This window comes from Pseudonaja textilis, chromosome 2 (assembly GCF_049901715.1).
Source record: "Pseudonaja textilis isolate UNSWEBS1 chromosome 2, rPseTex1.2, whole genome shotgun sequence".
Classification (NCBI taxonomy): Eukaryota; Metazoa; Chordata; class Lepidosauria; order Squamata; family Elapidae; genus Pseudonaja; species Pseudonaja textilis.
In genome coordinates this window covers 97,299,411-97,316,999 of record NC_141991.1, presented here as the reverse complement: position 1 = coordinate 97,316,999, position 17,589 = coordinate 97,299,411, and the positions used below count along the sequence as shown (strand labels likewise).

The 17,589-nt window shown below is 38.2% G+C and overlaps 1 protein-coding gene across 8 annotated transcripts in view; it reads left to right on the top strand.

Annotated features, from left to right (window-relative positions):
- PRKACA (protein kinase cAMP-activated catalytic subunit alpha) overlaps nt 1-14,585 on the top strand; it is a 66,670-nt gene extending 52,085 nt beyond the window's left edge. For all 8 annotated transcript variants that reach the window (XM_087924638.1, XM_087924634.1, XM_087924635.1 and 5 more), the window contains 6 exons: nt 1,646-1,728; nt 2,789-2,915; nt 5,171-5,266; nt 5,406-5,528; nt 8,605-8,769; nt 11,904-14,585. In XM_087924638.1, the coding sequence (XP_087780764.1) occupies nt 1,646-1,728; nt 2,789-2,915; nt 5,171-5,266; nt 5,406-5,528; nt 8,605-8,769; nt 11,904-12,029 (720 nt within the window). In that variant the 3' untranslated portion in view covers nt 12,030-14,585. The remainder of the gene's footprint in view (nt 1-1,645; nt 1,729-2,788; nt 2,916-5,170; nt 5,267-5,405; nt 5,529-8,604; nt 8,770-11,903) is intronic.
- The last annotated feature ends 3,004 nt before the right edge of the window (nt 14,586-17,589 follow it).

The following is a 17,589-nucleotide window of genomic DNA, read 5'->3' as shown; positions in this document are numbered from 1 at the left end:
TCCCTCGTCCTCCATTGTTACCCTAAAATTGGTATTTGATAGCCCATACTCAATTTGTTGTCTATTTATTTATTTGTGTTCCTGGTGGTCATGATCATGTCTTATAATATTTAATTCCAAAAAGTCACTTTCTTTGTTAGATTACCTCTGGCTCTAGTGTTTTGAGTATGTGAGGAAAAGAAAGCCTGTCCACTTTGTCCATGCCATGTCTGATTTAACATGTCTAATATTCTAGCCTTCAAAGGGAAAATATTTGAATTCTTTGATCGTTTAGTTATCCTCATTTGTACTTATTCCAACTCTGTTATATCACTTTTTTAAACATAGCAGCTGTAATTGTAAAATATAATATTGCTGTTTTTATTAAATTTACTGCTTGACGCCTAGCAATATCCCAATTATTGACAGTTTTATTTTCAGTCTCATTTCTAATGATTCCTAGTGGAAAATTTGCATTTTTCACAGCTGCTGCAGACTTAGTTGACCTTCATTTATCTGCAACCTCTAGAGTGTTTTTTTGTTAGTTGCATACAACTCAGACCCAATTTCTGTATAAGAAAAATTTACTGGGTTTGGGGATAATGCACATCACTTTACACTATTTAAATAGAACGGAGTTTCCAACAAAATTGATATGCTCTGGGTGCGTTCAACAAGCAACGGCAACTAATGCAATCCAGGAAGAATCCTTTCTCTGATATGGTACCTACCCTTTGGAACAGCATGTTGCCCCACCCCCCAACCTCCCAAAATTGGATAGCCCTATTGGCTTTTATTAAGGTTGTGGAAAAACTGTGCATGACGGGCCAGAGTGTTGAATGAATCTATTTCTAAAGGCACTGTATTATATTGATTGGTGTCTTCTACCAATTTTTTTCTGTTTCTCCCATGTGTTTTTATTATTGTTTTTTAAGTTGTTTGTTAGTTGCTCTGACTTGTTTTTGGATTGTGTGGCCATATAACTTGAATAAAAAAGAAATGTTTTGGGTGTGTGTGTGTGTGCGTGTGTGTATTCCCAGGTTTTCAAGTGTAGACATTGCTGGTGGGGCAGGAACAATGCATTTATACACAAAGGGAATAGATGGAAAGTAAAATTAAACATATAAAGATTGGAGAAAAGTAAACAATGCAAAATGTTCCATTTCTGGAACAATTGGCTATTCCAACAGCAAAATGAAGGTTGGAGTACTCTGTAAACTAGCTTGGAATGTTTCTGGTAAAATCAGATCGATCTAATTCCTGAGTTGGAACATTTGTAAGATTGAATTGTTTGTCATATCTCTAGTAAATTAGCCATAACAAAAGAGGTAAAACTTATTGATATTGAATTCTAAGCAGTAAAATCTGCTCTGTAGCCAGCTTAGATCCATAGGCGTTGTAAAAATAATGGAGTGGGGGGATTTCCTTTGTAACTATAAAGCAAGATACTTGGATTCATTGCTTGCACCAGTTTGCAAGATAATTAATTCTGTTTACAAGAAAGTCTTCCTTCCTCTTTCTGCACATTACTGCATTACTTTAGAAAGGTGGGTTGTCTTTTTGTAATAATTGATTAGTTGTGTATCTGGAATCATCAGAGGTGAAGGGAGGAACAAAGTGCTGCTTGTTATTATCACTCTTAGTTTATTTCTGCATTCAATTACAGGATAATACAAATCTGTACATGGTGATGGAATACATCCCAGGTGGTGAGATGTTCTCCCACCTACGACGGATTGGCAGGTTCAGGTAAGTGTATTCCCTACAGGGATGGAATTATGCTAGTGGGAACAAAGGAACTGGGTATTGTAGTTCTTATATTTGATTCCCAGGTATTAAAGGAGGGAGCAAACCCAATAATCATTTTTCCAGTTTCTTTCACCTTGTACTTAAGTATATCTGGGAAAAATCTATGAATTTTTTGGCATACCCTGCTAATCTCTGATACAGAGTTATGCATTTTGAGATAAAGTCAAAAAATAGGATAGAAACTGTTTTATGGCTAGATGGCCAAGCCTGGTAGGATCACTGGAGCTTAACACTTTTCATCAAATGATATTGATTGATTTGGGCATAACATTGGCAAAGTCAGTAAGACAAAAACTTTAGTTTAGAACTGCTCTTCTGAGACAGTTGATGGAAAAGTTAAGTTTGTATTTAAAAAGGGAAAAGGAACATCTGGCTCCTTGTTAGTGCCTGGGGAAGAATATAGAACAGGGGTGTCAAGCTCAAGGTCCATGGACTGGATCCAGGGTGCTTAGATCTGGCCCGTAGGGCAGCCCTGGAAACATCGAAGGACCAGCCCGCGGTGCCTCTGCCAGCAAAACGGAACTCAGGAGGGCCACATGTGGCCCTCTCAGGCTCTATTTTCAGCCGCGACAGCCTCCTGCAGCCCTGTGCCAGGAAAAACTGAGCTCGGGGAAGGCACGCATGGCACACCGAGGCTCCATTATTGGCTGCAATGGCCTCCTGCAGCCCTCTGCCAGTAAAAATGGAGCACGAGGAGGCTGATGTGGCCAAAAATGGAGCCTGGGCGGGCTGCGCGCAGTCTCCACGGGCTCCGCTTTTGCTGGCAGAAGGCTATAGGAGGCTATCACGACTGAAAATGGAGCCTCAATGAGTGATGTCAAGCTGGCCATGGCCCTCCCGGCCATTCCCCCACCACCGCCTCCCAAGGTCAAACACAACCCTGATGTGGCCGTCAATGAAATCAAGTTTGACACCCCTGGTGTAGAAAGAAAGCTAACTGACATTTGGAAATAAGTAATGAAAATATTTCTCCCTGTTTTCCTGTTGTTGTTTTTTACAGTGAACCTCATGCCCGGTTCTATGCCGCTCAGATTGTGTTGACTTTTGAGTACCTGCACTCACTAGATCTTATCTACCGAGACTTGAAGCCTGAAAATCTCCTCATTGACCAGCAGGGCTATATTGAGGTAGCACTATTTCATATCAATTTCACACTCATATTCAGCACTCTTAAGAATTGTTATCCATGTCAATAGCCTGGGACAGTGAACATTAAGTGCAAATTTGACCACTAGATTATATTCACAGGCCGTGACTGAACAAAATAGGCATGTGTGAGCAGGCGGCAATATAAATTTTCTAAAATAAAATAGCAATAGCACTTAGACTTATATACTGCTTCACAGTGTTTTATAGCCCTCTCTAAACAGTTTACAGAGTCAGCATATTGCCCCCAACAATCTGGGTCCTCAAAATAAATAAATAATAAAATAAACTGACTCAGCATGATCCATGAACTAAGCTCCTGCCTCTGATTATTTGAGGCTTTAGGTAGTGTGCTTGCTTAATAACACCACAGTTGACTGATTAACAACAGATCCCATCCTGCTCCCACCCTCCCCATCTTTTAATTGGGCTGCTGTATGCTTTATTTTATATGTATTTTGCTTATACTTTGTACAGTTTTAATTTTTTTATGATTGTAAGCCACCCAGAGTTACCCTGAGGAACGTCAGGGTATTGGGCAGCCAATACATCTTCTAAAAAAATAAATAAATAACCCCAATTGGGATAAATAACCTTGCTGCTAAGTGAAGGGCTTTCTAAGTAGGAAATGATGTGACTGCAAGAATCCTTTCTGGCTAGAAAGAGAGGACTACTCAGTTTTACACCTTTTGCTTTTGTTTGCCTCCTAACCACCCCCTGTCCTTTGGAATGCTCAAGTGCTTATTGTCTTGTACGCATTGAAAGGAATGCAACGGTGCCACAGCCTGGGACTGGCAACTGTGGACAGGCTAGAGTACTCTCCTTTTCTCCAACCTCCTTGTTTGGTGAAGGGGATGGGGTGGGGGGGGGGGAAAGCAAGTGATTTCTGTAGGCAATGTCTCCTTTGCCTGACCTTTTCCTGCTGCTTGATTGCAAAATTGCAAGAAAGTAAACTGTTTGCTCTTCTATACATCAACAGCAATGTGATCACACTGGAAGCAGGGAAATATCAAGCAAAGAAGAGATGACTACAAAAATCATTTGCTTTTTTCTCACACCATCACCTCACAGAGAGATTGGAGAGAAAGAGATCTCAAGAGAAATAGCTTCCTTTCTTCAAAACCCTTTCTCTCCAATCAAGCAAGAGGGGAAGAGAAAAAAAAAACCATAAGTCAGGCACAGGACATGCAGCGATTGTAATGATGATCATGTGACTGAGGGAATGTAGGAGAAAGAGTGGCAGAACCAAGAGGCAGAGTTAAAAGAGGAATCAGCCTAGAATCTATGTAGCCACAATGGACTAAATCCAACCCCTCCTGAATTCCGTTGACCCTTATCGAGCACCAGAATAGTGCTAACCATTAATTGAGTAGATTCCTCTACATAGGCATGAGTAGTAATAAATTAGGTTAATTGGAACTTCACATGTGGTCCTGGTCTTTCCAGCTGATAGAGACAACTATAAAGGTTATAAATGGACTGTAAAGTTATTTTTTCCAAATTGTCGTCATATCAATCAGTCTCTAAATAGTCAGCAAGCAGAAACTACTGTATAAGTACATGAATATTGCTATGCATAAGCAATTTTGTATAAAAATGTAGTGGAATAGCTGGCAAAAATCATGTCCTCCAATTATTTGTGTTTGATTAATAGAAATAGATAGCCCAAAAACAGACTGTCTAATTGAATGTACTCTGAATAATACTGTATAGCCTTTTTCTTATCTTGAAAAATAGTACAAATCTTGGTATTGTTCTTAAGAGACAAATCTTTCCAAAACAAATCTTAATCTACCTGTTCTGGCCTTAAATATTCCCTTTACCCAAGCTGGATTTGTGTTTAAGGTTCATTCCTACCTCATCACCGTTATTGTTGACAATTCTCATTTTTTAAAATTGACCTCACTCTGCTAAACAAATCACTGTTCAACTATTACAAAGTCTGCATGACTATTACTGTTAATCTTCTCATCACTCCTTATCACCCATCCCCTCTCACTTGTGACTACATGACTTTAACTTTGTCGCTTGTATCCTTACGATTTATATTGACTGTTTCCTAGTATGATTCGATTGCTTATTGTACCCTATGACTATCATTAAGTGTTGTCCTTTATGATTCTTGACGAATGTATCTTTTATGTATACTGAGAGTATTTGCACCAAGACAAATTCCTTGTGTGTCCAACTACACTTGGCCAATAAAGAATTCAATTCTATTTGATTCTACCTTCAGGTCACAGATTTTGGCTTTGCCAAACGTGTGAAAGGCCGAACATGGACCCTTTGCGGGACTCCAGAATATTTGGCTCCTGAAATCATTTTGAGTAAGGTGAGTGATCTGCATTGTCCATGGATAGTATGTTGTGTTTCTGTGCCTGGTCAAATTGGGGGAGGGCTGGGTGAGCCTCCCAGCTCTTTGAATATTCCACTTCTTCTGGTTGTGATCTGAGTTTTTATTCCCGTTGCAGGGTTATAACAAAGCAGTGGATTGGTGGGCTCTTGGTGTCCTCATCTATGAGATGGCAGCTGGCTATCCTCCATTCTTTGCAGATCAGCCTATTCAGATCTATGAGAAAATTGTCTCTGGGAAGGTAATATTTCAGCAGATGCCTTATTTGCTGCATGCAAAATATTACACCTGCCTGATGTACATTATTGGTCATTTTTTACATGGAATAGAATCTTACCTTTACCTTGAGTACACATTAAATGTTTATTTTTTAAAAATATACATTTATAGAGGTCATCCATGGGTTATGAGCGTTCCCTTAGCGATTGTTCGAGGTTACATGATAAGTACTCTCTAGCATTTACAAACAAGTCCTGAAAATACGAATATTGCAGCATGGCAGTTGTTTGCCCTTATGAACAACCACAGAGGCTCTGCAATATTCGTCCTGCACATTGCCAGTCAAAATGTAGGTTTGGAGGGGTGGATCTGCCCCTCCGACACTCCATTTGGGCCTCCACAGGCCTCCCCTAGAGGGGTGGATTCGTCCCTCTTGACGCTCCATTTGAGCCTCTGCAGTCCTCCCCTGGCACATTGCAGGCTGAAACGGAGCTCCATTCATTCCTCCACAGGCTTCCCCCAGCATGTTGCTGGCCGAAACGGAGCTCTGGAGGAGCAGATCCATCCCTCCAAAGCTCCGTTTGGGCCTCCGCAGGCCTGCCCTGGCATGTTACAGGCCGAAATGGAGCTCCAGAGGGACACCCCTCTGATGCTTCGCTTGGGCCTCCAAAGCTCCATTTCAGCCTACAACATGCCAGGGGAGGCCTCCAGAGGCCTGAATGGAGTGTTGGAGGGGCGCACGTGGCTGAAAGGCTGGAGACGAGACTGCTTGCTAGATCTTTGCACGGTAAGTGACCCGGCATGGCAGGTTGGGTAGGGAAGAAAGCAATCATGAGGAGCCTGAGGTATTTCAATGGGTCAGGAGGCCTTGGGTGGTCTTAAGCAGGTGGCCTGTTCCATCACTAGCCCCCCATGCCTTCCCCACCCTGAAATACCTCATGTGCACTTAATGAGCCACGCATTCGATTAGCAAATGTGTGGGCAAAAGGAGGGAGTGATCCCGTTCAAGGTACAAGATTCACTCCCACGAATCCTCAAGCTATGAATGGAATGGGCCGGCTCCATTACATTAGTAACCTATAATGCTCGCTAAAAGTTGGATATAACTTTACCCTGCCAAGTAAATGCTAGAGTAATTGTAGTTCTGTAGATTGCAAGTGGACATCTTTAAACTAGTCTTTTGACAACATTTTGAATTTAACCTTTTTGGCATTACTCATAGGTTTCACTGTAGTAGCAAAACGTATGGAAATTTGCATGGCCCCTCTTTTTCTGCATAATGTTTAAGAGAATAAAACCAGGCAAAGGGTAGTCTTATTGTACTGTAACCATGAAGGTATGAGTTGTCTGGATCTCATTTGGGAAGGACTAAATAGAAAAGAAACTCCAATCCAAGGCATCTCTACTTCCAACAAAATTCATATGCTAACTTTTCGTTCATCTGCCTCTTAACTTTTTTTTTTTTGCCTTCTGCCTGCTTTATCACTTTCCTGAAAAAGTTTCAAAGGGCCCTGCTTATGTACATTGTTCTAAAAAATATTACCTCTGATATCAGCTACCATATGAGGCAGAATATAAGTCAAAAGGTAAACTGTTTTAACCTTTCCACACAACTCTTCCTGTAAGGAAACTTACCTTTATTGATAAACAATCAAGAATAATGTTTTATTAGGTGTATTGTTTCATTTACTGTGGACCACTGTCTGGATTTGCTTTTGATTTGAAATTCATGCAGTGTTAAAAGTTCCTACAGTGTCATTCAGCAAAGCAGTGTCCTAAATTTTAGAAATATTTTTATTTCTTTTTCCCAATAATATTAGTATTGTGACTGGACATGTGATATTATTTTTAACTGATTGGGTTAATATAAAATATATCAGAACTTTGTGCTGTACTTTTGAACTGTATCAGCTCAATTTAATTAGTGAAAGAGTTTATTTTTTATCTTAGAGTCTCCTATCTGTCATCTCCTCTGAATTGCATTTTATATTCTCAATTTTTTAAAAAATATTTTGGAGAAGCAGATGTGCAGTAGGTGGTGCATATAATGTAAAGCATTCTTATCTTTCAGTCACTTGTTTGTCCACATTCTCTTCTCAGTTCCTTGCCACAATCCCAGTCAAGTTGAATTTTGAGTTAAGTTATTCTCTCAATTGAAAAAAAAACTTTTCTGCTCAAATGCTTACAGTCGTTTGACACCTTAGTTTATCGCAGGGGCAAATTAATCAAGTAACCAACTTCTGCAAGTATGTCAGATATTTCTTTAAAATATTCCAGCTACATGCATTAGACAAATACTTCATGATTTGCATAAATTAGATTTGACTTCAGACATTTAGCTTTCTAACCTTGGTGCAACTCTTTCTCCATTAGAGTCTGTTTACTTGAAAAAGAGAAAAGATGGGTCAAACTCAGATATAAACAATCTACTTTTCCTTCATCTTGTTTTACTTTTCTGGAATCCAAGATCCAAATTCAAACTATTTATCTTCTTCTATTTTTTTTAATATTAGTACTTAACAGATCTCGCATAGTTCCAGGCAAATGAATTATTCTTTTTCAGTAGTATAATGTTAGACTATTATTATCAGTCAGTTGGGAATCGGGAATAATGCAAATCACACAGAATCTGCCCTCTGCTTGCCCTGAGGGAAAGCTAAATACTAAATTCTACTTTGTAAAGTCGTTGGCAATCTGTAAGAGTTTCATGCAGGAAGATTTTTGCTAGTTTTTTTAAAAAATCCTGCTTCTCTTGTGTCAGTAATTCTTATTAAACCATCTGTACTTTTCCCATCTTCAAGTTCCCAAGAGGTAGAAATTCTTGTAAAAATAAGGTCTTCGGAATTCAAATATAAGATGTACTGGAAAACCTATGTGGAACTGTAGTTATGTGGTAAATGTTCCAATTTCAAAAGTGTGTTAATGTCTTAAGCTATAGAGTGCTCTCCTCCACCCTAGTCATTCTAAATATTTCTGGAGAGCACAAATTTGGGAATAGATTGCTATAGTATATGAGACATCATACAGCCTACCCTGTTCCTATAGCTTTGAGATTTCTTTCTGGAGACAGAAAAAAATATTGGTTTTCTTGCATCCAGGTCCGTTTCCCATCCCACTTCAGCTCAGATCTGAAGGACCTGTTGCGTAACCTGCTACAGGTAGACCTCACCAAACGCTTTGGCAACCTCAAAAATGGAGTCAACGACATCAAGAATCACAAGTGGTTTGCAACCACTGATTGGATTGCCATCTACCAACGGAAGGTAAATAACTGCAGCCAACAGGCTTATTTAAAATAAAGAGCAAATAAAAAGTATTATCAGATATTAATGTCAATTGCCTACTAGGCTTAAGGCTGCCATTTGCACATATACAGGATGCATCGAGCAGTTTCTTAAGGCACCGAGTTAGCAACGGCAAAGCACGTTCTAGACCAGCGAACCTTAATTACAAACTTTAAATTTTTACTTATTTACAGTTATGTCTTTCTGAGTTGTCTAAATTGTGACGTCAAATAGGTTGTTTGTGTTTTCTTGGCTTGCTTGTATGCTTTGATAAAGCCTCTGATCAGTCCTCAGAGACACAAGGCCCAAGAGCAAGAGGGAAAGCAAGCCAGGAATGGGCTAAACAATTAATGACTGTTCCTCTTCATATCTGAGTTTAGTTTCCTCCACAAATTGTCACTTAGGGCTTAGAAGGCAGTCTTTTGGCAGCAGGGCCTGTACAATTTTGACTACTTGTCAGTCACTAAAGTGCCAAAAGAGGGAAGTCAGTGGCATGATGCCAACACTGAGAGAGTAGAGACCAAACTTCTGACTCTTTTTATCTTCAAGGTTTAGGACTTTGGAGTCTTAATGCTGCGATTTAAGTAGCTGATATTTTAAAATGAAAAATGAACACATTTGTGGGATTTGGAGTAGAGTTCATAATACCGCTTGTATTATAATACTCATAATATAAATTTACATTACCGCTATGGATGTGGTAATACAACAAAATCATTATCATTTTGTTTAGAAAATATGGATGTGAATCAGCTTTTCGTGAATTTGCATTTGCAGTAAATTACATGAATTGTGCATGATTTGGAATAGGTCAGTTAATTGTGCAAAGTTGTTAATTCTATATCATGCTATATCAAGTAGCTACTATGTCCTTTGTCATTTGATAGAAAATTTTAAGCATGCTGCTAAATTACTTATTGTCATATGATGGGGAACCTATGATACACATGTCAAAGGTGATAGGCCGCAATGTTTTGTGTGACAACCAGAATTCACTGATAACTACAGTATTCTTGGAAGCATACCCTGTTCTTCTGTGATTTTCAGTGGCTGCAAATGTTATGAGAGGACTATGCTCTTGTGTGGCCTTCAGAGCCTCCAAAACTCATGTAAAATGGGACATGCTTTTGTGTGATTTCTGGAGCCTGTGAAAACTACGAGAATGAATTGTGTTTTGGTGTGGCCTCCGGGTCTTTTGGAAGTCACATTAGAAGACTCTTGTCTTGTGTTGCTTCTGGAGCCTCCAAAAATCACCTGAGGACAAGGCATGCTTTCATATGGTTTTTGGAGACCACAGAAATGCAGAAGACCATTCTCTGAAGTCACTTCAGAGTGAAGGCTTCGTGAACCCAGAACAGCCTCAATTAGGCCCCAAAGCTGTCAAAAGAACAGCGCCTAATAAGATGTGGCAAATCCTGGGAAGCACTGGGCTGCAGGGACAATTGTGCTATTCCAAAGATTTGCCTTCATTGGAGAATGTCATGAAATGGCCTTTTTGAGTGGCAGCAGTGGCACTAGGTTTGAAGTCGAAGCCCAGGCCTCTATTTAGAACCCATCTCAGTACTGTTGCCAAGTGCCACAGTTCAGGATGACCTAAATGGGAGCCAGTTTGGTCTAGTGGCTAAGGCACCAAGCTAGAAGCTGGAGACCATGACTTTTAGTCCCACCTTAGTCACGAAAGCTAGCTGGGCCAGTCACCTACTCTTTAGCCTAACACACCTCACAAGGTTGTGGTTATGGGGAAAATAGGAGGAAAGTGTGTCGGATATGTTCACCGTCTTGAGTTATTTGTAAAAATCACAAAAACAGGATACAAAAAAATAAAGAAATGGAGAATTGTTTCCTTTTTCTTTGGGGGAAGACATGATATGCTAGCAAAGTCAAGTTAAGTCACATTCCAAATTTTTGACATCCCAACCCCAAAAGATTTGCCATCATTGCTCTGAGTTGTATGGTTATTTATGTGAAGTGAATTATTTGAAGGAGAGGAGGATAATGGAAGCAGGGACAAAGTTCCCCCTTTTGAAAATTGTTTGCCAAACAATTATCACTGGTTATTCTAGTGATATAAAATGGGGCTGGAAGGTTCTGAATGTGGTATAAGACACAACAAGATCATGAAAAAAGATGAACTATTTTAGATACAAATAAATGGATTATTGTATTTGCTCCTCCACCTCTGACCCTCCTCAGATTTGCTGGGTTGATTTATAAACAATGACTTGGTTTATACATTGTGTTAGACCAGAGTTTGTATTAACCAGAGCTTTCTAAGTAAGATATAGTAGCCTATTTTGGTTTATTGTTTTTTTACATTAAATTAACCCAAATCTACAGTTTACCAAGCACAGTATCTTAATCGGCATATTGTGGCTACTTAAAATAAAGCATATACACCAGGTAATGCTGGATAATTTTTAATTTAACTTTTCTTAAATTAGAAACAAGAAATGGGAGACTCAGCTGATAAACCTGTATTTTGGGAAGGAATGGCTAAGTAGCAGACATGGAGGGAGTTAGGTAGAGCTCCAATTGAGCTGAAGCAGAGTAATGATGCATTTGTTTGTGGAGAATTCTTACGTCTTACGTGGTTAAAAAAACCCTTAAAGCATGTCCCTTACATCAATGAGTGTGTGTGCAGGAACTATGTTAAGCGAATGTATCCTGTCCTGTGTGTTAATATTAGAAGTGAGCTAGCCTAAGCGGAAATAGCTTTAAGCACCTGTGTGTTTTATTCTCTTCTATAGAGAAGCAGGGCCTTTTTAACCCCACTTTATAAACAGGTAAGCATTTTTGTTGGATCTATACATTTAGTTTGGTATTCATTGGATTCATCTGAGTATAAAAGTTGTTAAAACATGTTGTTGAGGATCTGCCACTCACCATGCCAACAGAATTGACCTGATGGTGCGCTTTCTCTCCTCCCTCTCTCCCTCTAGTCAACATCACTATGTCTTTATGTTCCTGTTTAAAGAGGGAGAAATTACTTAGATTAATAACCAAGCTGGTAGCCTTATTTCATGCCTCATGTTATAATTGATCAGCTGATTATAAATGCATGATGACATGTCTTCATATTATAATAATACTTAACTGTGCTATCTCCTCCACAGGTGGAAGCTCCTTTTATACCAAAGTGCAAAGGACCTGGCGACACAAGTAATTTTGATGACTATGAGGAAGAGGAGATCCGGGTGTCTATCACTGAAAAATGCGTCAAAGAGTTTGCAGAATTTTAGGGCCAGCCCCCTTTGCTTAGTGTGCCCAGGAAAAGAAAGGGCTGGATTTGATCAGCCTCAAGGGCCAGAGTTCCTTGCCTATTTGTTAATTTTGGGAGGTGGGAGAGTGTTGGGGTTCACCTGGATCTGTTTGGGCAGAAGAAAGAAAAGGGGAAATCATTTGAAGCTGTGGAAAAGACAGTAGTCTGAATGTCATCCATCCACCATCCACTGCAAGCTATAAGGTGGCTCCCAGCCATTCTCAGGCAGTTTTTAAAACAAATTCCCTTCCTGCTCACATTGACTCCAATCGATAACACAAACCCTAATTGGACAGTCCCTGATTTTTTTTGGTGGCTTTTTATTTTTAAGGGAAAGGGAATACTTTGTAATTCATCACCATCTCTAATGATTTGGTTCATGGGGCATTGCAAAAAAAAGAAAAAAAAGGGGGGGAAGGGAATTGTGGGGGGGGGAGGCAGAAAGTAAACACATCCACAACAGCACTTTGGTGTTTAGACCAGCATTAAGTGGGTTCCAACCCAATTGTCTCGCCTCCCACTGTGAGACAACCCTATCCTTTTATCGATTGCCCTTTCCTCCCCTATCCCTTTCCAAGGCTCATTTTATTAACTTTAAAGAAAAAGTTTAAAGACATAGTTGACTGGCTTAAAAAAAAAGGTTTTAACAGTCTAGGTGGGGGCAATGCTTTTATATGCTGTTTCCAGCACAGTTAAATGAAATTCAGCAGGAATTTTAATTCTGTAAAAACAGCTGGATTTTAGCATGAAGAATATGTGGTTTCTTTTCTTTTCTTTCTTTCTACACTTGATTTCATATCTTTGTCCCTAGTTTTGGGAAAGAAAGAGGCAATAATATCCACACTTGCAGAAGGGGGGACAATGACTGGCTGCAGCTGGAGCAGGAATACTATGGGAAGAAACACTGTTTGAATGTGTATTTCCAAAACCCATTCTTTTTGCTTCTCAGCTACCCTCACCCCCTCCAAAATGTATCTCAAGATCAGTTCTTCTGCATAAGGTAACTGCTGGAGTATTTGAATGAATGAGAAGGAAGCAGGATTTGTGAAAGATGAGAATCTAGCTATTTGTCACTGTCTGAAGAGGTTTGTCCCCTTTAGTAGCAATTAAAATGGGGATAAAAAACACACATAGTGAAAGATGTTGGCAAGACACATTGGCTGGATATGATTCTTCCTATTCCAGCCCAAACTTCAATGTTGGTGATACATGGATCTGTGGGTGTGGACACTCCATTACTTCAGTCCTTAAGATCTCTATACACCTGCTCTGGTTTTATGCTAAGATAACAAGGGAAGGATGGCAAACCTAACCCTGATAATAAAGATGGTGAGATTTACAAACAAAATAGACAAAACCCATTCACTTGTGCCATGCAGACAAGGGAGTGACCAGTTTTGGTCTGTTGTTGAGATTGGAAATACGAAGTGGCATCTGTTTAAGAGTCTTTTCTCTGAAAAGACAGAAGCAGTTGGAGTTGGAGTTGGAGTTGGACTCAAACGATGTGGAGGGAAGGCAGCTTGTTGTTTTGTCCTGAATTTTTCTGATACCCCCCCCTTCATCTTTCCAATGCAATGCCTCCTTGTATTCTGTCTTCACCTACCTGACTCCAGATACACTCTTTCTAATTTCACAGTTTAAGTTTCTTCTGTTCTTCCATGGCTGGAGAGCAGAGCAAGCATCTTTGGATTGATAGATGTAATCTGCACAGAAGTGCTATTAGGATCAGACAAGCTTTATTTACCTCCACTCCCAACTTTTCATCATCCCTTCCCACCAAGAAGCTCCTTAATCCCATTTTTGTGAAGTTGGGGAGAGGTAGACTTAAAGCCATCTGCTCCCAGTTTTGGAAGAAACAAAAACCACTTCTGTGTAATCCAACAAAACTTGTTTCACTGAGAAAAAAAAACAAACCCTACTTCCTCTTTAACAGTGTGCTTTGTTGTAAACATATTTGAAACTATTACCAATAAAGTTTTGTTTAAAAAAATAAAGTTTAATTCCTAAAATTTAGTATAAGATGGGAAACAGCAGTAAGGAGTTTGAGTAATGACGGCCAGTGCTAAAAGCTAATATAAAATAAAAAGTTATGGAACTTTTAGGAATTCACATGATACAGTTTTTGTTAACTATTGATACAGCCTACCCTTTGTATAAAGCTTTAAAATTGATTGACATAACTGAAGATATGAGAATTGAATGCTCTCTGTTTTAAGTTGTCACTCAATGAAAAGTATTAGCTTTTTGAAAAACAAATGCATTTGTTTTATAATCAAATATACGTTATATTTTGAAGCTTTTAAATTATATCTGGAGAGTTTTGATAATGGAAGGGACAATTTTTCAAATGGCTGTGAAATCAACACGTCAATTATCTAAAATTTATGTGAGCAACCCAGAATTGTCGAATTCTTGAGTTTCTATATTAGACTTTCATACACACTGTCATGTTAATGTGCATGGAAAGCTCTTCCACTGTTTGTATTTTTTAAAAAAATTATACAGAGCAAATAAAGGCATGTATCTAGTTACATAATGTTCTATGATAGCTTTCCCCAACTCAATATCCTCTAAATATGTTGGGCTACTATTCTTATAATATCCTGAGAGTGGCGGTCTAATGCATCTGGCAGGCATCATCTTAAGAAGATGCTGTTGTGCAATGTAGTCAAATACTAAACAAGACCATTCAAACTCTTGAGACTAGACAGACAAAATGGAAATCACTTTCAAAAGTAATTGAGTTTCTATGGGTTAGTAGTAAAAACTGTTTATATGAAAATTCACAATCATCACTGGAAATACAACTCTATTACAAGATCTTTGAACATCTGCATTTAAAGTTCTGATCATATTTGAAGAGCTCTTCTTTCCAGGAAAGAAAGCATTATCATTGCTTGAGTTATCTCAATAATAAAATTACAAAGAATAACACATTGAAGGCTAAATTGTATATGCTAAATAACTGAAATTTGTAATGTGGTATATGCATTATAACCTGTTAGTTCAATTTTACACATTGATTTAGAGGCGACTGTTTTCAATGGGAAAGAATGAGGTGTACTTACTGGCTGAGGTACACTTCTTTCAGTGTACCTCAGCCAGTAAATGCAACAAGCTGGTTGTTTATATACAAGTAAGAGTTACCAGAGAAAATAATATCTCTACTGGATTCTTCAGTTTCTTAATTAAAAAAAAAATTAAAATAGGACACTGGTTTCCCCAAACTGGAAAATGAATTCTGCTTTGCTTCTGGAACCATGACAAGCTTTTGTAATATTTTAACAATACACGAAAATAATTTAACAGAAGCAGACACATGCCAACCTTTCTGAGCCTAATGACTTACAGATTTTGGAAACTGACCGTGCTAATTTGGGAGCTGTATCCCAACACATTTTGTTGGTGCCAAGTTCAAAAACACCGTCCTATGCCTGGAAATTGAAGTATTTCTTACACTTAATTCTGTTGCTGTGAAGACCTTGTTAGAGCTGGGCTACAGTGTAGGATAGACTAGAAAATGATGCCTTAGTCCAATGATTGGTCAAAAAGAAAAAGGTGATGGATTATTCTTGATAAAGATCAAAAATTACAAAGAAAGGCGGTGGTGCTAGCATTGTAAACTAAGAAACTGGCCAGCATTCCAGCAGCTTTTCCGAGCTATTGATTATCTTCTAGATTATATCTAGATTTCATTTTGAGAACTTGAGTGTTTTTTCCTATTTTGTAAAAAGAGCTGGGAGGGGCAGCAACGAAGAAACTAGTATGTCCCAATTAAAACATTTCAATGGTCAAAACTTTTATAATTGTGTGTGTGTGTGTATGTGTGTTGTGAACAAGACTTCCAATTTTTTTATTTATGTTTAAAAAAATTTGAACATTAGAAGAATGTGAAATTGTTTATATTTGGAAAACTTCCTGCTAATAAATACTTAGGTATGAATCTGAAGTTTAAAGAAAAATTTAAGATTAGAAATGCTGGTACTAGAATAGCAAAAAAAAAATCCTACAGCACCCTTTCGGAACAACTGCTGTTAATGTCAGTTGATATTTTGATCATTTAAACATAAAAATGTATTTATTTCAATCTTTGAAAAGAAAAAAAAATGATTGAAAGGCAGTTCACACTTGATCACTTCCTGCCACTGAATCAGCTTATGAAAGGATCTTGTTTTCCTGTGCATAGGGGGATGTAACTATTGTTGCTCACAGCCCTCATAACCACTAAATCCTGGCTCTCTACTTAGTTCAACTTCTAGTAGCATAAATGCAGTTATATTAAAATTATTTTGGAAACTTCACAGTGAACCACAGAATCCATATTTCAGAAAGCAAACTTTGGATCTACCTTTTAACCTAACCCAAAATAGTCTAGCAGTGAAGAGATTCAGGTTCTTCTCTCTTAGGCATGGAAGATGGCAGGATGACATTGGGTTAATCATTGTCTCACAGCCCTAGCTTGGGAAATAAAAATAAAAAAATATCAACCTGCACTGGACATGCTCTGTGTGGGTCTATAATTTTTACTGAAGAAGCCATTCATCCTGCAATGGATATATTTGGTGATAATCATGCAGCAAAGGAACCTTCTATATTATTAAGTATCACAACATATCTTATTTCTGGCATGAAATCAAATTATTTTAATTATCTTATTTTCTGCTGGTCATGATCTATTGGTAATAAAGTGAGACACATTCAGAAAATAAATATAAAATGTTTCATTATAGGTAGTTCTTTAACAACCACAATTCAGACTGGAAACTCGGTTAAGCAAAGTGTTTGCTGAGTGAAACCATGGCTATTTATAATCTTCAACAATGCTACTTTTTTGTTATTACTGTAAGTGAATGGTCGCTAAATGAGACAGTTGCTAAACAAAGATTATCTGTGTGGCATTATTTTAATTTACTGTAGGCTGGTGGAGTTTTGGATCTGCAATTCTGACCAAATTCCAATTTTTCCAGTTTTCACCTGGTTGCTAAATCTTGGTCATATTAGAAAGTTGCCAACAAACTCTAGTTCAGTGCTGGAGCTTTATCCCAACTCTGAATCTAAGTAATGACCCTAAATTTTTATATTCAGTTTGTGAGCAATTCTTGATATGCTGAAGTGAAGATGAACCACCTATATCATGTGAAGTTTGAACAACTGAGTTGGAATATCAGTTTTTATATACTGTAGTCTTTTAATTGTACTTAAAATTCTAAGAAGAGATACTTGTGAATTTCCCTTCCCCCTTCTCTCCCCCCAATTGCTAACATAACTTGATTGGTGTTAGATACTATATAATTTGATGAGAAGAAACAGCAATTCTACTTCTGACAAACCTCTGGGAGGAAAATTGCTAGCTACAAAGAAGTATAGACTGAATACAGAGTTAATACATGAAAGTCTCAATTGCTCTTGTGTATCCAACCTGATATGCCAAATGATTGAGTATTCAACTTTCTGTGGCTAATATGAAAATATTAATTCAAATTTCTCAAGAATCTTGATTTTGTTTATGTCACCAAATATGTATAGATTCCTTATTTGAA